Consider the following 25,855-nt stretch of genomic DNA (forward strand, 5'->3'; position numbering starts at 1 on the left):
TGTTATTAATAAAATTATGAAAGAATACAATATTTTTACAAATACAAAGGTTATTTGATATACATAATGTTTGATGTTGGTTTAAGGCCTGAGAGTGTACAAATATGTAAACAGAAGCTAGTGATGGTAATGATAATAGATGATTACTTAAAATGTATTACTGTTGAGTTTATCCATGTAATGAGAAACAAAAACCAGCGGCTGCCAGGCAGGATACGCCACCATTTTGCAAGAGAAGGACAGAGAACAAGCTAAAAACAAACGAGATTTTTTGTACAATAAGGGGCAATAATTCAGAAAGTTATGGTATGAAATGCGCAAATATCAATAGGGACTGAGATCTTTGGGATATAAAGATATGTTTTTAAGTTTCATCAAAATCGGATAAAAATTGTGACCTCTAGAGGGTCCACAACCTCTGTATTACAATTTGCGTACAAAGAGCGGCCATTTCGTTGAGCAGTTCCATTTCAATTATTCCGACATTCGACTTCAACCACCATTATGGTGGAATGGTGATATATTTAAACTGTTAAAATCGGAAAAAATTGTGACCTCTAGAGAATCCGAAAGCTAAAAATGAGAGTTTTCGAACAATCAGGGGCCATAATTCAGGAAATTACGTTCGGATATGCGCGATTATGAAAGGAACCAAGATCTTAATGTGTAACTGTGATATATTCACACGTTTATTTTTTAAATCGTATAAAAATTGTGACCTTTAAAGGGACCACAAGCTAAAAACGTGATTTTTTATCCGCCCACATTTTCATGTGGACGTATGTTGTCGTCGCCCCAGTCCGTCCACACTTGTTTGTAAACACTCTACAGGTCACGATATCGGCAGGAACCGAGATCTTTGGGAGATAGACCTATATTTTAAGTTTCGTCAACATAAAATAAAAATTGTGACATGTAGAATGTCCACAAACAAACTGTGAACGGACGGACAGGGGCGACGGCATAATACGTCCGCGTGGAAATGTAGGCGTATAATAACCTAACAATGAAAGTATTTTATTTATTTAAAATATCAAGTGAATATAGTGATCGATTCCAAAATTAAACGAATCTTGTGACAGAAGATCAATCCCTTGAGAATTGATCTCGGATAATGGCATATTAATATCTTGTACCATTCTATTATATAGGGGAGACCGGGACACAGTGAATCAGGCTTTATAATTCCTGTTTCTGGACAATTTATAGCAACCATTTTCACTCCTAAATTCAAGAAATTGATTAATATTTATTTGTCATTTACTGTTTTACTGACGCGAACGTAAATTTTTAGTATTTGGTAAATTCCACGTAGGGTAGATGGTAATAGTCTCTCATTAGAAATATTTTGTTTCACGATTCTGTCACGTGTCCCTCTGCCATTTGTAATTGTCTGTCGTGGTTGATGATGGGCACAGTAGGTCACATTTCAGAGGCGTACACATGCCCAATGAAAATTTACTATCTGTTAACTGGTTTATGTATACATTGTTGCAAATAAAATCCAAGCGCCAAAATCATGAACGAATAGTAAATGTGCTGGTAAAAACTGGTTCACTGTTTTCATGTCTCCACACCAAATATTAAAGGACAATATTGGTGCCAGTCATTATCACATATGTGATAGAGCTGGTTAAACACATTCCAAATATAATTTTAACACAGAGATCATTGCTACGATAGCTGAGTAATACAGGTTTTCTGAATCGGAAGTGACGAACGCCAAAGGAAAACACGAGTCATACCTCTATATAACTGACTGATGTGATGAGTGATAACAGATACACGGCCGAATTGCTGCTCACTAATAATTCCTTCGAAGACCAAAAGTTGATGTGTGAGACTGTGAGAGGATATCTGACAATTCATAAAAAGAATTGACTGCCACTAGATAAGAGAACACGAAAGAAAAACAGAAAAAGTCCGTGCATTACCATGTTTTTATAAGGTATAGAATGAATATAAACAAGGGAATGTACGGACTATTTCTATTTTTCTCGTGTTCTCTTATCTAATGACATTCAATTACTTTATTGAATTGTCAGGTATCCTCTTACAGTCCTATATAGCAACTTTTGGTCTTGGAAGGAATTATTAGTGAGCAGAAATTCGGCCGTGTATCTGTTATCACTCGTCACATCAGTAAAGCCCCCATCAGGGGGCTTCCTTACTGCGCTGCTGCGACCGTACGCCGACCAGAAAATGCACATGATCGCCGGTAAACGTGAACACAACGCGAGAAAATGTCCCAAAATTTACAAACTTGAAAAAAGTCGCCTCCTCACAGCTTTCCAGGGCAGATCGCTGAACTTTGGCGTTTGTTTTGAACATGCTAAAAACAAACGCCGTGACTCGGCGACCACGGAGACCACAGCACGATATCTGGCGTTTCCATCACGCTTTTACCACGCTAATGACGATCTTGACGCGCGCTGGGGCCATTTTCCGTCGCCGTAGCAGCGCAGTAAGGACGCCACTCCGGTCTGACGGGGGTATTAGTTATATAGAGGGATTACTCGTGTTTTTCTTTGGCGTTCGTCTCTTCCAATTCAGGAAACCTGTTTTACTCAGCTATCGTAGCAATGATCTCTGTTAAAATTATATTTGGAATTTGTTTAACCAGCTCTATCACATATGTGTTAATGACTGGCACCAATATTGTCCTTTAACCTTCAGGCGACCAGAGGCAACAAGTATTTTACGCGCAACAGCTTTAATAAACACAATGATGGTAAATGAAATGGGGTTTAACGTCCTACTGTTCTGCTCCGACTGGGCTTATGAAGACGAGCAATGTTGGTAAATGTTTTGACAATCTTGACAAACATCTACAAACATCATAAATTCCGGTCCTGTAATATCTACACTTAGACGAAACCGGGTGCATCACTGTGCAGGATAAAGGGAAAACATAAGTAATAGCTCAAACAGAGAAACGAGTTGGTAAGGTAACATCTGACGAAGAGGCACTCTTAATTAGTTCCTCACGTTTGTGTTTGTGTTAACAGGGGCGAAACTCCGGAGTATTGATGTGACCCATCCATCGGGATGGATGACTGGTGTTATGAAACACGTGTTACACCAGACAATCCTGTGCTATTTGCAAACTTAAATTGCAGCCATAAACTCCAGTCCTTGGATAGGACTGTTTATTGGTCCGTCATGCATCACCCAATGAACTGGCAAAACAATTGCCATTCATGATATATACTCAGCCAAATTAAAAACTTGAAACTGATGAATTTCAACAAAAAAAATTTTCTGGTAAGTCAAATAAATTTTAAAGTGTTTCTAACGATAGTAAGTAGTAATAAGTCTTTAATTTCATAAAATTGTAAAGTCACGTGGATCACGTGACTTTTGAGCATATAAAGATGAAAAACACGTGCAAACACAACCTCGTGAGGTCAATCGATGCAAGTTTGCTTAAACTGAACACGCACACGTAACTTGAACTGGAAAAACAAATTAAAATTGTTATTTTCATCTTTGTTAGAAAATGCCGCGCCTTTCAAATGTAGAACGGCTACGTGCTATAGGTAGGCTCTATTCTGGTCAGTCTGTGGTCACTGTTGCAAGAGCCTTTAATTGTTCACGCCAGACAATAATTAATCTTAGAATGAGAGTGCTTCAAACTGGAACGTCACTCCAGGAAGATCAAGCAATACGATTACGTCATCTTAGAAACAGATTTGTCACTGCAACCTCTACAAGTAGAGAGATGTATGTTGGAAGGGTAACTGCACAAACTTTTCGAAATCGCTTGCAGGCTGCTGGTCTTCGAGCTCGAAGGCCCTATAATGGACCAATATTGACACCTCTTCATCGCCGTAACCGACTTGTGTGGGCCACAAGACACATAAGATTTATTCAAAGACAGTGGAATTCGGTTGTCTATAGTGACGAATCTCGATTCACTTTGAGATTTGCCGATGGCAGGGCCCGAGTGTACCGCAGACGAGGTGAACGTTACGCTCAAGTATGCGTCAGAGAAGTTGACCGATTTGGAGGCGGCAGCGTCATGGTTTGGGGTTCTTTTTGTGCAAATGGACGTTCTCCTCTTGTTGTTGTCCAAGGGAACTTAAATGCTGTCCAGTACAGGGATCAGATTTTGCAACTTGTTCTTCTTCCGTTTATGCAGAGACATGGGCCTGGACTAACGTTTCAACAAGACAATGCTCGACCCCATACAGCAATTGCTACCCAGAATTTTTTAAGAAATGCCGGTGTCCAAGTCCTGGATTGGCCGTCGCTTAGCCCCGACCTTAATCCTATTGAATACATCTGGGACGAACTAGGTCGACGTGTTCGTCAGCAAGTGAATCCACCACTGACGTTGCAGGAAGTTCAACATGCTCTTGCTGAGCAGTGGCGACGTCTTCCTCGGGTAGTGTTTACTAATGTTCTGAGATCCATGAGAATACGTTGTGTGGCAGTACGAGACGCTAGAGGAGGTCACAACCGTTACTAAACACTTTATTTCGATTGTTCTCCAAGTCTGTGAATTTCATTTTGGGGGGTACTGTGACATCACGAACGTTATCAATGTCAAGGACTTTGGGCGAGACGTATTCTTGCTTTCTGTCGATGTCAAGGTCGTCTGTGCACAACATAACACTAAAATAGTTGCCTTAAACCAAATATTAAAAATCTAGTCCCAAAAATCCCGAGTGTCAAGTTTTTAATTTGGCTGAGTATATGTGAACTAGTCGGCAAGGCATTTCCTACGGCATTTACATTGCAAAATATCCAATCCGGATTTAGAGTATCAGGGATATACCCTTCGACCGCAACATTCGTATTATGTCGATCACCGACATTAGGCAGATTACAGCATCACGTAACACACATTTTGAACCTCGATACAAATTCAACACGGCAGGCCTTTAGCATGGGGCCAGCAGAAATATTATCAAATATACAAAGATGTCAAACCCAAAATTGTGTTGGAAAGTGTGTGCCGGTTGCCAGGGAAAACAATACCAGCATAGATGAGATAAACACCCACGGGAGAAAACGACAACCCAAAACTACCAACGATTAACCCAACTGTTACAGTTGTCCGTCTTTCACTCGCTAATTGTCTCTGGACTTCGGCATTAGTCCCCGTGTCGCTACCGACCCTTGTAACACCGATTTGAGTACACTGTTTTACAGTTTAGAAAGGAACAGATTAAACGATGTGGTTACCCAATTCATTAAGAGATAACCCGTGGATTCAGGGTACATTAGATTGATTGCAGCATCGTGAAACACAGATTTTAAACCTCGATACCATTTCAGTACGACAGGCCTTCAACCGCCATATGTAAAGGATGGGGCCAGCAAACGTATTCACCAAATATAAAGATGACAAAACCGCAATTACGGTATCAAGTGTGTCTCGGTTGCCAGGGTAAACAATACCAGCATAGATCATATGAATGCCCACAGGAGAATACGACAACCCACAAATACCAACGATTAACCAAACTGTTATAGTTGTACGTCTTTCACTCGCCACTTGTCTCTGGAGTTCGTCATTAGTTTCCGTGTCACTACCGACCATTGTAACAGCGATTTCGGTAGACTGCTTTCTGATCTCCTTAAAGATGTAGAAATACATCGTCATAATTGTCACAAACACTGCGCAAAATATGAAACCATACACAATGTATCCAATAACATTTCCACACACAATGAATTGACATTTCTCAGGACTGGAAAACCCGTCGTAGAATATCACAGAAACGATGACAGTTGACAAGAACAAGAGTAACACAACAACAAATAGGAGTCGTGTCCACGTGACCACAATGTCAAATTTAAAGGGAATAAGTACGATTAGCAACCGTTCAGTAGTTATGATTAAATTAATAAAAGCAGTAAATAAGGCGACGGTAAGTGCAATACGAATACTAATCTCACAAACAATATCGTCGCCTCTGTAAGAATATATGGATAAAAGGTTGAAAATCAGAACCAGGCAGGACATTAAGACATTACACACCAGTACAGCAGAGAAACACACCTTTTGTCTTTTAGGAACTGTATGGCTAATTGACACTGCCAGTCCAGATCCAACATTTAGAATTAAAGATGTAACCGCCATGAAATCTGCAGTCTTAGCAATAACGTGATCGTAATCCATGGCTTAAATCAAAATATATATTATCAGAACTGACCATCAACACGAGATAAGAACTTATCAACAGTACAGATACCACATTTAGAAGTAAGGACGCAACCGCTATGTCACATAGCTTAAAACACGAGCAAATTTTCCTTCGTAGCAGACTGTATCGCATATGTCCGTGTTCATTAGGCCAGTGGGGGTAGAACAATATGATCTTAAACCCTATTTCATTTCCATAACTTCTGTTAGCAGATCTAAGAACCTAACAACAGTTCAGATATTTAGAAGTACACTATGTAACAGCAATGCAAACTGCAACACTCCCAGATATAAAATACTGGCTTAAACCATAATATCAATCCGAACTGACTATTAACAGCTAATGGCAAATATACTTACTGTATATATAAATATATCTAACCGGGTGATACCAATAATGGTGAAGGATTGGCCATAAGAGATTAAAATATAAAACATTAAGATACATTAGCTTTTACCATCAATTGTTTCAAAACAAAAAGTTTAGTTTCTCAAACTTTTAAATGTGGATCGATCAATAGCTGTAAAACAAAGACCAGTGATTAAAATAAAGCCTTAAGTTGGAATTTATACACAGTCCTACATTGTTTAATAATAATCACATTATCCGTAGTATCACGATTATTCCTGGTGATATTATTAGAACAATGTCGAGTTTTGAGAATCGATAAACCTTTTAAAATGTCTGTCAGCCAGGCATCATTATCCTTATCTGTTTAGCCACAGACATGGGCCATCGAGATTTAGATTTCCAGTTGAGGTAATTTCCAAGTACCGTCAACGAGTAGAAAATGTTTCAAATTTAAATTTTATGTGATTTTGTTTTAAGTATTATATGATTCATATGATTTGGCAGTTTGGTAAGCTGTCCGATAGATACCAATTGTTTATCTCCTACATATATCGGTTCCTGTCGAAATTGGCATCTATCGGACAGTTACTTCATTGATTATGGTCCCTGATTTACGAAAAATCCCGTTTTTAGCTGTGGACACTCATGGGGTCACAATTTCTATCCGATTTCTATGAAACCGAAAATGATAGTTTACAACCCAAAGAGATTCCTTGATAAAAGCCCCTGGTATCACGTTTTATCCGAATTTAAAAACCCTTCCGATATATATGATTGTTACACTAATGGCGGTCCAGTTTGAATTTCGTAAAATTAGTCTGAAACTGCATAACAAAATAATACTACGGTTGTGAACCCTCTAGAGGTCACAAGTTTTATCCAATATTGATGACACTTGAAATATATGTATATCCCCAAGATCTCGGTTCCTTTCGATAGTTGCGCGCATCGGGCTCTAACTTCCTGGATTATGGCCAGCCTTTTCTCTGTCATCTCTTGTAAAATGTGGACGTACATGTATCATGCACGGCAACCGCTTGTATATTTATTATTTTGTACTTGTGAATCAGCTATTACTAATAATTTTACATTTTCTTGTAGGATATATTTTTCTTGTTAATACAAATAGCGCCCGAAATCACATAATACACGATTTCTAAATGTCCATTACGCCTTGTGTTAGTAGTCAGTTCTGATATTTTGATTTAAACCAGCATATTATATGTGATTAATATTCGTATTCCATCTTAAGCCTTCATTTTAATCTCCAGCCTCGTAGGTTTTCTCCGGGTCCTCCGGTTTCCCCCCACTGCTAAAGACCCCTACGCGCAAGCGAATTATTGAAATAAAATTGTTAGTCCCGAAATGACCTAGTTTGTGTCGAGTGGACGTTAAGCCCCATGTCTCTCCCTCTCTTTATTTTAATCACTGGTCTTTGTTTTACAGCTATTGATCGATCCTCCTAATAGGAAGTCACCCACATGGAAAGTTTGAAAAACCGAACTCTTTGTTTTGAAAATTGAATGTAAAAGCTAAAGGCTAATGTATCTTAATGTTTTATATTTTAATCTCATATGGCCAATCCTTCACAATTTTAGTTGTAAAACGTTGCCCATACAAGGGTCATTGTTGATATCACCCGGTTAGATATATTTATATATACAGTAAGTAAATTTGCCATTACCTGTTAATAGTCAGTTCGGATTGATATTATGGTTTAAGCCAGTATTTTATATCTGGGAGTGTTGCAGATTGCATTGCTGTTACATAGTGTACTTCTAAATATCTGAACTGTTGTTAGGTTCTTATCTCTGCTAACAGAAGTTATGGAAATGAAATAGGGTTTAAGGTTATACTGTTCTGCTCCCACTGGCCTAATGAAGACGGACATACGCGATACCGTCTGCTACGAAGGACAATTCACCCGAGTTTTTAGCCATGTGACATAGCGGTTGCGTCCTTACTTCTAAATGTGGTATCTGTACTGTTGATAAGTTCTTATCTCGTGTTGATGGTCAGTTCTGGTAATATATATTTTGGTCTCGGCCATGGATTACGATCACGTTATTGCTAAGACTGCAGATTTCATAGCGGTTACATCTTTACTTCTAAATTTTGGATCTGGACTGGCAGTGTCAATTAGCCGTACAGTTCCTAAACGACAAAAGGTGTGTTTCTCTGCTGTACTGGTGTGTAATGTCTTAATCTGATGTGTGCTTTTACCCATACATTCTTACAGAGGCGAAGATATTGTTTGTGAGATTAGTATTCGTATTGCACTTACCGTCGCCTTATTTACTGCTTTTATTAATTTACTCATAATTACTGAACGGTTGCTAATCGTATTTATTCCCTTAAAATTTGTTATTTGTTGTTGTGTTACTCTTGTTCTTGTCAACTGTCATCGTTTCTGTGATATTCTACGACGGGTTTTCCAGTCCTGAGAAATGTCAATTCATTGTGTGTGGAAATGTTATTGGATACATTGTGTATGGTTTCATATTTTGCGCAGTGTTTGTGACAATTATGACGATGTATTTCTACATCTTTAAGGAGATCAGAAAGCAGTCTACCGAAATCGCTGTTACAATGGTCGGTAGTGACACGGAAACTAATGACGAACTCCAGAGACAAGTGGCGAGTGAAAGACGTACAACTATAACAGTTTGGTTAATCGTTGGTATTTGTGGGTTGTCGTATTCTCCTGTGGGCATTCATATGATCTATGCTGGTATTGTTTACCCTGGCAACCGAGACACACTTGATACCACAATTGCGGTTTTGTCATCTTTGCATTTTGTGAATACTTTTGCTGGCCCCATCCTTTACATATGGCGGTTGAAGGCCTGTCGTACTGAAGTGGCATCGATGTTTAAAATCTGTGTTTCGCGTTGCTGCAGTCAATCTAATGTCTCCTGACTGAATTCACGGGTTTATCCCTTAATGAATTGGGTAACCACACAGCGAGTTATTGGGCGTGGGAAAGAAAGGCCGGGGTTAGTGATTTTGACTCACAAAATAGGGTCGGTTCGGTACTCGTTCGGGTAACTGTAAACAGGAATATTGGTGGGTTTGTTTGTTTTTTATTTTAATTTTGGCCTTATCAGATGATGAGTTAGTTGTATTTTACGTCCGCTTCCACCGAGGTGATATCAGATACATGTATTTGCGTTATACGAGATTTGCGTAGGGACTGGGTGATCCAGACTGCATCAAAACAAAACCACGCGTCTATTTGTGCGCACAAACAAAAACAATGATGGCATAAAGCAGAGTGAGTACTGTACGGTGGCATTAGCCACAGGTTTTTAGACTGATTTTAAATGTTTTTAAATTCATTAGTCAATTTAAAACAATAAAGTTTTCTGAAAAATTGATGAAACAAATAATGATCGAGGCCCGAAAAATGTATTATAGCGGAGACCTAGGACATCCGGTTTCTGGCATAGGCATAACAAACAAAAGAAGAATGGATTGGAAGTCTATACCATTGTAGGGTATCATTATTCAGTAATCAAAATGGTGTTCTTTATGTTTTAAGAAATAATATGAGATTGCTATCTGATAAGGGTGGGGGGTGTTTTGCAGAATAAAAGGCAAAATATTTGTTTTCCCCAAAAATATATTAATTTTTTATCTGTCTGCCCAAGAAATCTGCCCCAACCCACTGCTCATACAGCTTTGCAAGGAACAGAAATAAAATTGTTTAATTATAGATATGTCCTTTATTAGGTAAATATATATCTATACATATGTAGAAGTAGTTAGAAGATTCCATTTGAAGTAGTTTATATACGTAAAATAAAGTAAATGCGTCCATTTTAGATATTCCTGACATATTTCATACAATTTTCAAAGTACTAAATATTTTATTGCTGACATATTTCATACAATTTTCAAAGTACTTTGAAAATTGTATGAAACATGTCAGCAATAAAATAATTATCTAGAATGGACTCATTTACTTTATTTTACGTATATATATATATATATTGTTACGGTCCGGGAACACACCTAAATTATATGTATATTGATTCGCTATACTATTAGATTATTTATTGTTTTGCTGGGAACATACCCATGTTATTCTGTTATAAAGTATTCGTATCAACATGACTTTTCTTTGTTAATGGGATCACTTGTTTGTTTACCTTTACGAACCTGTTCTCCCCGCGTCACAAATGGACTGCACCATTTTGTTCCACGCCGTTTTCTTCACCGGCTGCATGTAGCCGAAAATCCCCCATAGCTCCGTATAAATTGAGTGCCGTGAACCAAGGAGCCGACTGGATATGGTAGCAAACCCGAGTATTAATATCTGCGCATAAATAAATATATTTATCCTTTCAGTCCCACCGCATTGTCGATCAGAACACCAACGAGCAAGTCTGTCAAATTGACTATCGAAGACTGTTGGTCACGTGATACAACGTTGGGGGTAATATGACGTCAAAATTTAGTGACGTAATATGGCGCGCTGTACGAAGCGTTTCAGTTAGTTGGCCTTCGCAACTCATTGTGTTTAGACGTGTTTTTTAATTGTTAGCCTATATAGGCCTAGATATTGATCATGGCGCAGGTGATCTGCAACACACCTTCTCTGGTAAGGGATTAATTATATTATAGTAGGTTGTTTAACCTGTGCCTGTTGGGGAGCCTAATTAAGCTTCTTTATAATAATTTCGGTGTTTACCGATATTACCGTGCATTGACTTTGTTTGTCCTTCGACCTCCCAGTCTAACTGTGAGTTAACGTTTGCCTTTAACACCTTTTATTTATACACCTGTGTTGCTCTTTTTAGCCACGGTGTAATGCCATATCAACATATAAAACATTGAAATATAATTGATTATATCTGATCTGCCTGTAGAACCGTAAGTGGTATTTCAACCAGTCATTGGTGCTACAAAACCTGATCTGGTGCTTGCCTGTGTGAGCTGGGTGCATGGAACCGGATCTGGTGTTTTGAACCTAATCCGGTGCACCAGATATAAACCTGATTATCAATGATAAATAAGTCATTGCGATTGTTATTAGCAGAAAGTTTTCAAGTGGAAATTCTGCAGGGAATTGAGGAAAATAAATAAGGTGGTCTGCTACCGAATTTGGGCACTAAAGGGAGATAACTCCTCTTGGGCTTGGTATCTTTATTTACAGGGAAACCATTACCAATCCAGAAGGTCCTGAATCGTGTATCGCATACACTAAGTATCCTGATATATTCACCACTTCAAAAACTAAGTACCGGTACAATTAACAATTTACGACGTGAAACAAGTATAACTTTTCAACTTCGATGTACATTTCAATTATTAAATATTAATTATTAAATATTGTATTAATTATTTTATATATTTAGGTAATAAAGTTTGTGTTGTTCTTAATTAAAGTACTCTGTTATCTGTTCGTGTCTGGGGTGTTGCAGGGGGTCTTCACGTACAGCTACAGAACGCCCGCGAATTCGTTGGTTGCCAGCCGGAGGGTTGGTAGCGTAACAATTGGTGTCAGAAGTGGGATCCATTGAAGTTCTGTAGTTGGTGAACCCTATATCAGACATGAGCGATTCCGAGATTACGTTTAAAGAGCAATCTGTGCCTTGTCCTCAGAATTTAAATGATAGTATTGCCTCAAGTGGTTCTAGTATGGAGGACCCTGACTTCACTGTTGTGAATGAGACTGTTGATGACACTTTGTCTGAAGCTGATGCCCTCCAATCTATGGAGAAACGAATAGAAGCTTCAATTTTTAGAAGTCAGGGGAACCTAGAAAAGAGAATAATAAAAATGACTGAAAATATCTTGACAAATTATAATAGAGTAACTGAAAACTCTCTATCACATATGACTTTAGCTATTGAAACGGTTAGTTCCAAGGTGAATGATTTGGAAACCTTGCGCCAAACCTGTGATGCTCCAATACCTGCCCTAAAAAAACAATGTAATGATATAAATAATAGTTATGGTAGAACCCCTACAACAAGGTTATGCACACAACCTGGCAGTAGTTATTCGACATGTCCAGATGTACCCACAGAGGGATTTAGCTATTCAAGGGAGAGTACTCCAAATAATCATACATCAGCCTCCACCAAAATGAGACCACCAAGTTACAATGGCACTGAGGAGCTGGAAGATTATCTTGCTCAGTTTGAAGTTTTATCCGAATTAAATCGCTGGGATTATAAGACTAAGTCCCTTTATCTAGCCAGTAGCCTTGACGGAAGTGCGAGGTCCCTGCTAAATGAATTATCCCATGAGAAAAGGAGGGACTATGATAGTCTGGTTCAGATATTAAACCTTAGATTTGGCTCAACCAATAGGTCTGAAATATTTAAGGCCACCCTTCAGACTAGAACTAAGCAAAGAAATGAAAGTATATCTGATCTTGCTCAGTCAATCAAGAAGCTTTCAAGACAAGCCTACCCGGAAGCACCCAGCAGCGTGGTGTCAACCCTTGCTAGAGATTATTTCATAGACGCTTTGCCAGATACCGATATGAGGCTCCGACTTCGTGAAGCCAGAGTCAAGGATATAGGCGAAGCTGAGCTGTTAGCTGTACAATTGGAGGCTTTTAGAATGGCAGACCGACAGAGGACACATCGGGTCCATGCAGTTGGGCAACCGAAGGATCAAAATCTGTCTGGTCAAGGTCATGAACAAACCAAATTAAACGATGCTGTGCTAGGTCTGCGACAAGATATGCAGCTCTTAACAAGACATCTGCAGCGATTGTCCACTTCTAATGTACAATCTGAAAGAGACAGAATACCTGATTACCAAAACAATATTTATCAAAGAGGAGATTTTTACAGTAGGAGAGAATGGCCTGGGAGAGGAAATCAGAGACCAATTCAGTCTCAAGATAGACGCCATGATATAGATATAAAGCAGGGAAACGGGCAGACGTCGAGTTCAGAGGCCAGACCTCGACGAGAACAGAGACCAATCAGGTCTCAATAAGGGCCTCAAAATATGGAGATGAGGGACTGTTTGTGCCAACACTAATTGAGGGTCTTCCTGTCACAATGCTAGTGGACACTGGGGCCAATATTACATTATTAAATAGAGAAGTGTTGGACAAGTTAACTAAGAAGTCCTCATCCATTAAACTTTTGCCAGTTAACCTAAGCATGGTGACAGCGACTGGAGAGTTATCTCCCTTCCATGGGAAAACGCACCTTAAAATAAAGTTAGGGAAAAGAATTGTTTCCCAAGAAGTTTACATTACTGACATTCAAAATGATGGCATTTTAGGTCTAGATTTCTTGACAAATATAGGAGGAGATGTAATTACTAGTAAGAATTGTTTAAATGTTAAAGGAGAGGAAATTCCTTGTTACTTCTTCTCAACTGAGGCAGAGCCAAAAGTGTGCAGGCTTGCTTTAGCTGAAGACACAGTTGTTCCCCCTGAAACTGAGATTATTGTTTCAGGAAAATTCATTGATCCTGTGATCAATATGCAAAAAGGAATTATAGAACCTTTACCAGGGTTTACTAAAAAGACAGGACTCTTATTAGCTAAATGCTTTGTGAATACCAGAGGTGGGAATATTCCTCTACGTATTATAAATGTAACGAACCAACCTTGTAAGATTTATAAGAACACAGTAGCGGCTCAATGTGAAGTTGCTGAGGAAATTGTTAAAGTTGAACAGGATAATTCTGTTCAACAAGTATACAATGTGACTAAAACTCACATATTACCTGATCATGTCACGGAAGTCCTTGATAGAAGTACACCAAATCTGAATGATTCTGAAAAAGAAAAATTAAGGAATTTATTAATTAAACATAGTGATTTATTCTCTAAAGATTCCTTAGATATAGGAGGGACAAATCTAGTGGAACACAGAATAAACACAGGTAATGCCATGCCTATAAAGCAGCCACCCAGACGTATACCATTGGCTAAACTTCAGGAAGCCAGGGAAGAAATAGAGAAAATGGCAAAACAGGGGATTATCTCTCCCTCAATCAGTCCCTGGTCATCCCCAGTGGTTTTAGTAAAAAAGAAGGATAACAGTACTAGATTTTGTGTAGATTACCACAAGCTTAATGATGTGACTATTAAAGACTCCCATCCCCTTCCCAGGATAGACGACACCCTAGATGCACTATCTGGAGCAAAACTCTTTTCCACACTTGATCTTAAAAGTGGATACCACCAAGTAAAATTAGCTGAGAGTGACAAAGAGAAGTCAGCTTTCTCAGTATATGGCAGTGGCTTGTGGGAGTTCAATGTAATGAGTTTTGGGCTTTGCAACGCACCTGGCAGTTTTGAAAGACTGATGGAGAGGGTGCTAAAAGGCTTATCCTGGCAAATCTGTTTGGTCTACCTTGATGACATAATAGTGTATTCGAAGTCATTCGAACAACACCTTGAAAATTTAACGAAGGTTTTTGAGTGCCTGAAGCAGGCTAACCTTAAGTTAAATCCCAAAAAATGTCATCTAATGAAAGAAGAAGTTACCTATCTAGGGCACATTGTTAGTGCCCAGGGTATTGCTACTGATCCTGCCAAAATCGAGGCTGTCAAAAACTGGCCAGTGCCTGTAAATGTAAAACAAATTAGGAGCTTTCTGGGACTTTGCTCCTATTACAGGAGATTTGTTAAGGGGTTCGCTGATATAGCAAGGCCATTACACAAGCTTACAGAGAAAGCAAGGCCATTTCAGTGGACCGAGGAGTGTCATAAAGCCTTTCAAAGACTGCGGACAGCGCTTACGGCGTCACCAGTTCTCGCTTATCCGAATGACAATGACAAGTACATAATAGATTGTGATGCTAGCAATGAAGGATTGGGAGCTGTACTCTCCCAGGTGCAGGATGGTACCGAAAGAGTTATTTGTTTTTACAGTAAAGCTTTCTCTTCAGCCGAGAGAAAGTATTGTGTAACTAGAAGGGAACTTCTAGCTATGATAACATCCATTAAAAACTTTCACCATTATCTGTATGGTAGGAAGTTTCTGGTGCGAACAGACCATGGAGCGTTGAGGTGGTTGTTTAATTTCAAAAATCCCGAAGGGCAAATCGCTAGGTGGTTCGAAACCTTAGCTGCCTATGATTTTGAAATTGAGCACCGCCCTGGCCGAATTCACTCTAATGCTGATGCACTGTCAAGGCGACCATGCTTCGAACGTAACTGTTCGAAATGCTCTTCTGCCGAGGAGAGATATGAGGAATTTAGTCATGTTGGAAATGACCTAAACCCAATGGAAGATGTTGTGCCAAAGATAGGGCAAACCAATGATGAAAATGCTAACCTTACCACTGACAAAGAAGGAGATCCGATTCCATCTGCATCAGTCAGAATGGTTGGCATTGGAACTACTGATAGCATTAACATGCCTTCTACCTCTTTTCCACCGGACCAATCGAATGGCTCTGAGTATATCCTAAATGATGTTGATATTCCTGCAAAACAAGGAGAAGATAAAATTTTAGCCCAGATTATTGACTGGAAACAAACTAATAAGAAACCTCAATGGGAGGAAATTGCTAATAAAGATGTATCTATTAAATACTATTGGCATCGTTTTGAGTCTTTTGTTTTACGGGGAGGGGTGTTATATCGATCTTGGGAAAAAGAAGTCGGAGATTTGACATATCTCCTTGTTTTACCCTCTTGCTTAAAGAAATTAGCCTTTGAACATCTACATAACTCACCGACTGGTGGGCATTTGGGGGTCAAGAAAACCTTGTACAAATTGAGATCTCGCTTTTCGTGGTATGGCATGAGATCGGATGTAAGATATTGGGTAAACTGCTGTGACATTTGTTCGTCAAGGAAAAGACCGGCGCATAAACCTAAGGCCCCTCTGAAATTATATTGTGTAGGAGCTCCCATGGAAAGAATTGCCATGGATATCATGGGGCCTTTGCCACTGACCCTCAATGGGAATAAATATGTCCTAGTTGTGGGCGATTATTTTACTAAGTACACAGATGCGTATCCTATCAAAGATACAACTGCTCTCACAGTGGCTGATACTCTGATAGAAAGATTCGTAACTCATTTCGGTGTGCCTCTTTCACTGCATACAGATCAAGGATCGAACTTTGGCTCCAAGGTATTTGCCTCTATGTGTCAAACCTTGGCCATTCACAAGACTCGAACTACCCCTTTTCGCCCACAATCTGATGGAATGATTGAGAGGGCAAACCAAACAATAAAGAATATGCTTAGTGCCTTTGTAAATGAAAACCAAAATGATTGGGATAAATACCTTCCTATGATAATGATGGCTTATCGTTCATCCATTCATGAATCAACTGGAGTAACCCCAAACAAAATGATGTACGGAAGAGAGATAACTCTTCCTGTTGATTTAGTCTTTGGCACACCTGAAATGATGAATACAGATAATTATTCATTAGATTTTAACTACGCGTATGAATTAGAACAAAAAATTAATAGAATACATAATTTTGCTCGTGGTCAACTTAATATGGCTGGTGCCAATATGAAAAGAAATTATGACAAAAAGTTAGCTCATAATAGTTATGAAGTTGGGACTCCAGTATGGGTTCATAACCCCAAGCCAAGAAAGGGCTTGAGTAGAAAACTGCAAAGAGATTGGCAGGGGCCATATATTGTCACGCAGATAATTAATAGTGTGATTTACCGGATACAGGAATCCCCTCGAGCTAAACCAAAAATAGTTCATCATGACAAACTAAAACGATATGAAGGGAACTGCCCCCCAACATGGCACAGAGTATAATATCTGTAATTTATTTATTGTTTGTATATAAAGCCGATGTATTAATGATTATTAATAGATAAATTTCTACTTACCTGTATGTTTATACTCACCTGCATATACTCAGATTTTGTATGAGACTTTATTCTTCATTTAAGGTTACTACTTACACTTGCCGTGTATGCGGGGACTACACTTTTGACAGAAAATCGGCTGGGAGGCGACATCTGGTCGAGCAACACAGTGGCATTGGCTTTCGGTGCTTACTCTGCAAGAAGGTATTTATGCGCCGACACCAGAAGCATAGAGATTGCACCGGGGGAGATGGCTCGGCACCGTACGAGCCCTTTAATCGTATAACTGGAGAGTCCGGCCAGGTGGTTGAGGACGCCTTGTCTCGTTTCATGTTGACCATTGATGAGAAAATCTTACCAATGCAGGAGAGGCAACTCACCCCTTCTACAGAAAAGAGGAAGCGTGACAGCCCTCCTCCAATGTCAACTAATACAGAAAAGAAGAGCCGAACATTACCACAAACGTACTCCCGAACACCATCAGTCCCGGTACATCTTTTTCAGTCCTCCCCCAGGAAGTTACAAGACAACAGTGACACGTTGTCTCTGTATGCGGAAGGCGTTTCGACTGTTGATGAAGACGTGGGGTTCGTGGAATCCTTTCTACAAACAGTACCGAACCTGCCATCTGAGGAGGAACCGATGCCACACCCTTGTCCAGTCGTAACGAAAGCCACGCTTATGCAATTGAACCGGATTGTATTAAACATTGGGGGCACCAAGTATGACACCACACAGGAGACGCTGCTAAATGTCCCTGACAGTTTTTTCACCTTCCTTTTCAGGGTTGAACCAATTGCCTCCAATCCCAGCACATATTTTATTGATAGGGACCCAGCGCACTTCCGACATGTACTAAACCATTTGCGCCGTGGGGGTGTTTCGAAGCCTCAAACCCTCCCCAAGGAACCTCGGTTCTTGGAGGAGCTCATCATCGAAAGTGAATTTTATATTCTGCCAACACTAGTTCAAATAGCCAGTGACAGATTAGCCATACTTAAGGATGAGTAACATTGACCAAACTGCCTACCTGTTTGGGGACCAAACCCGGATTGGGAGGGGGGCTGTGTTACGGTCCGGGAACACACCTAAATTATATGTATATTGATTCGCTATACTATTAGATTATTTATTGTTTTGCTGGGAACATACCCATGTTATTCTGTTATAAAGTATTCGTATCAACATGACTTTTCTTTGTTAATGGGATCACTTGTTTGTTTACCTTTACGAACCTGTTCTCCCCGCGTCACAAATGGACTGCACCATTTTGTTCCACGCCGTTTTCTTCACCGGCTGCATGTCGCCGAAAATCCCCCATAGCTCCGTATAAATTGAGTGCCGTGAACCAAGGAGCCGACTGGATATGGTAGCAAACCCGAGTATTAATATCTGCGCATAAATAAATATATTTATCCTTTCAGTCCCACCGCATTGTCGATCAGAACACCAACGAGCAAGTCTGTCAAATTGACTATCGAAGACTGTTGGTCACGTGATACAACGTTGGGGGTAATATGACGTCAAAATTTAGTGACGTAATATGGCGCGCTGTACGAAGCGTTTCAGTTAGTTGGCCTTCGCAACTCATTGTGTTTAGACGTGTTTTTTAATTGTTAGCCTATATAGGCCTAGATATTGATCATGGCGCAGGTGATCTGCAACACACCTTCTCTGGTAAGGGATTAATTATATTATAGTAGGTTGTTTAACCTGTGCCTGTTGGGGAGCCTAATTAAGCTTCTTTATAATAATTTCGGTGTTTACCGATATATTACCGTGCATTGACTTTGTTTGTCCTTCGACCTCCCAGTCTAACTGTGAGTTAACGTTTGCCTTTAACTCCTTTTATTTATACACCTGTGTTGCTCTTTTTAGCCACGGTGTAATGCCATATCAACATATAAAACATTGAAATATAATTGATTATATCTGATCTGCCTGTAGAACCGTAAGTGGTATTTCAACCAGTCATTGGTGCTACAAAACCTGATCTGGTGCTTGCCTGTGTGAGCTGGGTGCATGGAACCGGATCTGGTGTTTTGAACCTAATCCGGTGCACCAGATATAAACCTGATTATCAATGATAAATAAGTCATTGCGATTGTTATTAGCAGAAAGTTTTCAAGTGGAAATTCTGCAGGGAATTGAGGAAAATAAATAAGGTGGTCTGCTACCGAATTTGGGCACTAAAGGGAGATAACTCCTCTTGGGCTTGGTATCTTTATTTACAGGGAAACCATTACCAATCCAGAAGGTCCTGAATCGTGTATCGCATACACCAAGTATCCTGATATATTCACCACTTCAAAAACTAAGTACCGGTACAATTAACAATTTACGACGTGAAACAAGTATAACTTTTCAACTTCGATGTACATTTCAATTATTAAATATTAATTATTAAATATTGTATTAATTATTTTATATATTTAGGTAATAAAGTTTGTGTTGTTCTTAATTAAAGTACTCTGTTATCTGTTCGTGTCTGGGGTGTTGCAGGGGGTCTTCACGTACAGCTACAGAACGCCCGCGAATTCGTTGGTTGCCAGCCGGAGGGTTGGTAGCGTAACAATATATATATGTCCAGAAATATTAGGACAACCGTAAAGCTGCACTACTCTTTGTTTCACGGTAAACTATGAAAAGATAAAAGGTATGCCGACAGAAAATATATACATATATATTAATGTAGATAAAGTACAAGTACTTCTTTGTTTACGGTAGATAAATGCATAAATAAATAAAAAAAATACGTCCAGGTAAAAAATTCTCCACTTTTCTTCATTCTTACATACATTAAATCATATAAGCTAGCTGGCTGCCTTCTAAGGGCGTCTTCGGGTATTAATAATGTATGCATATATATTAAATCCATTTTATTTTTGATCGATTAAATTATCCTAAGCATGTTACATACCAGTGACCGTATTCAGCTGTCATTCTGAGATTCATAATTAGCGGTCAGCTTTGACAGTCAATTTTATTTTTAGTAACACGCCTTGGCCAATCAAAAAATAAGGGCTTCGCCAACACGACGTCATTAACCTCATTTCATGTTACTTCCGGTCCCACGAAGTTGATATTCGCCAAGTGATAGCGCTTCGTTCGTTCGTTCGTATCTAGAGTTTTACGTCCACTTCCACCTAGGGTGATATCGTAGACAAGTAGCGTTTCGAGTTTGATTTATAATTAATAACGCTGTAAAATGACCAATTAATAACATCGGAAGCTGAATAATGATTAAATAAGGTCTCGTTGGCAATAAAAGCGACGGAAAGTGATAGAACTAGTGGGTATTGTGAGATGATAGCAGTTGAAATGTCTTGAACGGGTGAAAACAACATGGCGGGTGAGCAATGACATGAAATGAAATGGGGTTTAACGTCCTACTATTTTGCTCCGAACTGGGCTAATTAAAATGGGCATACGCCATACAGTGTGCTATGGGGGAAATTTTGCCCGGACAGCGACACTACGGTCTATTCCAATTGTCAAGGGATATTTTACGTGCACGCCAATGTGTACACGGGACCTCGGTTTTTCGTCTCATCCGAATGACTAGATAGCTGTCCTTGTCAGGCCCGCCCTGCATCTCTGACAAGGGGAAAACACGCCGGAAAATCTGGATGAACTTTCTCGGCCAATGCAGGGATCGAACACCTGGCGGGTGAGAAACGTTGTATATATTGTAATATATAGTCAAGCAGTAGTAGGAAGTTTTATTTTAATCTCTTCAAGTGCCTGTGTACGAGTGTTATTGCGAATGGTAAATTTGATTAACGACTGACTGTACGAGAATGAAAGCAACATGACGATTGCGACATTATAATATAACAAGTCATGCAATAGCATCATTTACCGCCCAGTTATACCCTTCTTGTGGCGATACTTTCCATTTCCCATGAAGATCCATTGCTTTTTGGTTTACATGGATGAAACAAGCATCGCATTTGCACATCTGTTTAATCTTCTCCGGTATCATGTCGCTTGATAGTCACAGCGATAGATACAGACATAACGGCTAAACTCAGATCCATTCACTTGGTTTTATATATGCGTTTGTTTTTTATATATATATATATATATTTTTTAAATGTGTCCTGTCCGTGGGTTTGTATTGTGTAATTGTTAATGCAATGAAATGTGGTTTAACGTACTATTGTTGTGCTCCACCTGGGCTAATTAAGACGGACATACACCATACAATCCAAAAGCTTGACTGCATAATTCACAGTCAAAACGTACTTAACTAATTAATTCACGGTCTAAAATCTTGATTAATTAATTCACGGTCCACTAATCATGACTGGTTATCTAACTTCACAAATATCTTAATTAATGTATTCATATTCCAAAGTCTTGACTAGTCCAAACGTCTTGCTTAATAAATTGTCAAATTAATTCAGGTCCAAATATCTTGATTAATTACTTCACCGTCCAAATTTTCTTAATTAATTAATATACAGTCAACATTTATTTATTCACCGTCAAAAGTCTTGATTATATATATATAATTACTTCACTAAATCATTATAATCGACAAGCATATGACAGTAGTTAAACTAGATATTATCAGATATGACCAAAAACAAAACACATCTAAGGATTCCGACACTTCCTGCCACGTTACCATGGTTGCATCATAATCATCACCATCATCATCACTAACATACGTGACGCGTTTTTGTATATCACCAACTGGAGATATGTTGTTCTGTTTTGGTTTCCGCCGATTAAAGAAGCATCGCCATCGCACTATTCCCTTAATGGTCCTTGGAACCCCGTTACTAGGCTTTTTATGATAAATTCTCAGGATAATTATAGACAATAAGACGGATAGGGCGCTAGAGAATACCAACAGTGATATGTATACGGCTAACACCGAAACTTCCAAAGATGTCTGTGGCATTTCGCTACTTAGGATGGATAAGAAGAGAATATAACCCAGTAGAATTGTTACCGCTAAGGAGATTTTCTCACCGGAGTCCGCAGGCAATGCAAACACTGTGGACACCAACATTGCCAAGCAAACTACCGGAACGATTATATTCAAAACGTAGAAGGTTGTGCGTCTATTTATGGTTAAATTTATATGAATTCCGGCTTTCGTTATTTCGTCCTTTTTTACTATTTCAATATTGACAAGCTCCCATTCTCCATTGGGACCATACTCAAATGTAATATCCCCTGATGATAGGCTGCTGTTACCTACTATTAAATCTATTTCTGTCAGATCAGAGACCATGGTCTCTAAGGTGATGCTACACACTTGCTGGTCAAAAGGATAATACTTCACGTTAATATCACAAGAGGTCTGAAAAAGAATACTGGGCGTCCATAAAACAGTTCCATCCGTGTTCAGTCGTATTGGCATTTCATCGAAACCCAGCTTGGATCTTTTTTCATTCGAGTTGCCCACCACCAAGTCGGGTTTCCAGACTTCGTTCTGCGGCACAACCAGGGTATCGATACCCCCAAAGCTGTTCATATCCCACGCGAGAAAATCGTCATGCCATTTTAATGTAAGATATCCGAATGATATCAGAACTTGATCTTTCTCTAGTAGTTCATTGATGGATACGAGGCTAAACGACGTATATATCTTCAGTGCCTGTGTATCCGTAGCCACTGGCCGGATGTTGGGGTTGTAGTCGCTAAACGTAGCATTGTATAGGTTGTAGTAGTCTGTTTTAACAGCTGCGTCAGTCGTAACAAATATAACACCGTAGCACGCAATTGTTAACACAAAATACATCTTGTTCAATGGCCCTGTAGCTCACTGAAAAAAAAATGTTAAAAAAACAAATTAAATTTTTATATAAGCAAATAAAAAGGGGGTAGAACGAATTACACGTTTTTAATGTTACGGTTTATAGTTTTAAGAAAAATAGAGAATGTTCTGCAAATCTCCCAATCTACACTCAACAATGTTGTATTAAAGATACATTGTGTAACATTTCGATAAAGAGCTCATTGTTCTCGTGTCTCGGTATAATAGATAATGAAAAGTGAATATATTGAACATTTCAGTCAAATTTCTTTATTATTTACTTACATTACATTTGTCTTACTGATTTAAGTTATATATGTATTTAATTACATATGTCTTACTTATAATATTTACATATTTGATTACATATATATTACTTACAATATTTACATCTTATAATATTTATTCATTTAATTACAAGCGGGTGGAGATGGCCGAATATTTATTTATTTCAAGAACACTTATGCATTACTTACGAGTATGATATTTAATTATTCATTACAAATGTATTACTTATTTATTCATTTAATTACAGAGGGGGGGGGGGGGGAGACGGCCGATTATTTATTTATTTAAAGAAAACTTATGCATTACTTATATTTAATTATTCATTACATACGTATTACTTATAATATTTACTAATTTAATTACATACGTATTACTTATAATATTTATTTATTTAATTTCATACGTATTACCTATAATATTTATTTATTTAATAACTTATGCATTACTTACGTATTACTTATAACATGTATTTAACTACATACGTATTAGTTATAAAAATTACTTATTTGATTACATACATATTAATTATAATATTTATTTATTTAACTAAATACGTATTACTTATAATATTTCTTTATTTTACTACATATTTATAATATGTATTTATATTACCTATAATATTTATTTATTTAACTACATACGTATTACTTATAATATTTATTTATTTATATTTTTTTTTACTACATACGTATTACGTATAACATTTATTTATATTATAAAATATTTAGTCATTTAACTACATACGTTATACTCACAGGCACTTGAAGAGATTAAAATAAAACTTCTTACTACTGCTTGGCTATATATTATAGTATATAAGAAGTTATTCAGCCGCCATCTTTGTTTTCACGTCTTCAAGGCATTTCGTCTGCTAACATCTCACAATACTCACTAGTTCTAACACTACCCGTCGTTTTTATTGACAACGTGGCCTTATTTGATCATTATTCAGCTTCCGATGTAATTAAATTGGCCATTTAACAGCGTTATTAATTACAAATCAAACTTGAAGCGCTGTCACTTGCCGATATTCGTCTTCATCAGCCCGGAAATAAGTTTTGTTTGTAGCAGTCTGTATCACCCAGTCCCTTATAAACTTATATAAATTCATCTCCCGCAAGAAATCATTTACAAGTCGCGGCTTGTTTTCCGATCCCATAACGATTTATTGTACCTTAAGATATGTAAATATTTATTGAATAAATTATAGTGTTAAAAAGAACAGGAAAAAAGGAAGGTTACTATTAAAAGTATGATTTATCTCGGTCCTACCTGTGGCGTGGTGATCGCTGATTTTTCATGCAAAAAACCCAGTATTTATAGTTTTGGTTCTAGAGTAGATTTGTAGCATAGCTGGGCCACGGTATAGTGTTTGATAATGACTGAGTTATATGATTATGTCGTAATGACGATCGAAAATCTGAACATAAATATTCCTGTCAACAACTCTAGAGGAGCTGCAAAAAACAACGGGTCGAAAATGTTATTGCGTGCCCTTCTTGGCCTTTGGGCGATAGTAAATAAAATTAGACACCATGTTCCTTTAAAAACATATCAATGAAAATCGTATAACTTTACCTACCTTTTTCGTGATCCGCTACGTCTTCTACCTGTAAACTATACTAATGGGGGATTTACGTTAGCTTACCTGTTGCCAAGGTAAACTGACCAGTCCAAGATTAAGGTCGAAACGCCATTAAGTAATCTACTGTTCATGACACCCCACGTGACCCAGGAGATTACGAGGTGTGCGTATGCCTGTCTGTGCCTGAAATATTTTTATGTAATGACCGCTTCCACAATGAGTAGTGAGAATGACCTATGTGATCAATGAAGCGAGTATGCTAAACTGTTCATTGAAGATTCTGAAATATTATCCAGGATTTGATGTGAAAATAAGTCATTATAATGTCAATGAATATTTAGGAAAGAAAAAAATATGCTTGGCGGGGGTGGGGACCGGGTCCTTTCCCCCTCCCTCTTCTGGACAAGCGTCTGCATTTTGATTAAAACACAGATCATACCAAAACATTACAGTTAGGTTTGATTTAGAGAAACTGCTGTATCGCGGATGACACATCTACACCTAACACCTTTACACTCAGAAATGAAATGAAATGGGGTTTAACGTTCTAAACAACTTGGCTAATGAAGACGCGCATATGCCATACAGTGTGCTATGAGGGAAATTTTGCCCGAGCAGCGACACTGTGGCCTACTCTTATATCGAATTCCAACTGCCATGGGAACGACTAGACAGCGGTCCTTGTCGGAACCTTCGTCCTGCACGACTAATAAGGGGGAAACCATGTCGGAAAATCCCGATAAACTTTCTCGGCTATGGGTGGAAATTTGCCAGGTCCAATTGTCAAGGGTCATTTTATGTGCACGCCAATGTCTACATAGGATCTCGGTATTTAGTCCCCTTCGAATTACTAGACACTATCCTTGCCCATGTATATTTTTCAAAAAAAGTAGGGGATATTTAGAAACAATACAAAACTGCGGAAA

General features: G+C 38.5%; 1 protein-coding gene and 1 long non-coding RNA gene across 3 annotated transcripts; both read right to left on the reverse strand.

Annotated features, from left to right (window-relative positions):
* Positions 1-10,438: 10,438 nt before the first annotated feature.
* On the reverse strand, positions 10,439-19,827 carry LOC126808931 (uncharacterized). Of its 2 annotated transcripts, none has more exons than XR_008788284.1 (5): positions 18,519-19,827; positions 16,733-16,850; positions 15,775-15,920; positions 14,211-14,261; positions 10,439-13,257 (listed from the first exon to the last, which is right to left on the reverse strand). It is a non-coding gene; the product is annotated as an uncharacterized LOC126808931 (long non-coding RNA). The 2 variants fall into 2 exon arrangements; XR_008788283.1 differs by having other exon boundaries at positions 18,509-19,827.
* A 1,889-nt stretch (positions 19,828-21,716) lies between these two features.
* LOC126811956 (acetylcholine receptor subunit delta-like) lies at positions 21,717-22,660 on the reverse strand. The gene is made up of 3 exons (XM_050538052.1): positions 22,529-22,660; positions 22,146-22,288; positions 21,717-21,732 (listed from the first exon to the last, which is right to left on the reverse strand). Exons 1-3 carry the CDS (start codon positions 22,658-22,660, stop codon positions 21,717-21,719), a joined length of 291 nt encoding a protein of 96 aa, XP_050394009.1.
* Positions 22,661-25,855: the final 3,195 nt, after the last annotated feature.

This window comes from Patella vulgata, chromosome 1 (assembly GCF_932274485.2).
Source record: "Patella vulgata chromosome 1, xgPatVulg1.2, whole genome shotgun sequence".
Classification (NCBI taxonomy): domain Eukaryota; kingdom Metazoa; phylum Mollusca; class Gastropoda; family Patellidae; genus Patella; species Patella vulgata.

What these genes read in the sequence shown, in the direction of transcription:
- LOC126811956 (XM_050538052.1), bottom strand. Translation starts at nt 22,660, where the DNA reads ATGCCAATACGACTGAACACGGATGGAACTGTTTTATGGACGCCCAGT. An exon ending in GCATCACCTTAGAGACCATG is followed by an intron (nt 22,289 to 22,528) that starts GTCTCTGATCTG and finishes GTGTCCACAGTG; the next exon opens with TTTGCATTGCCTGCGGACTC.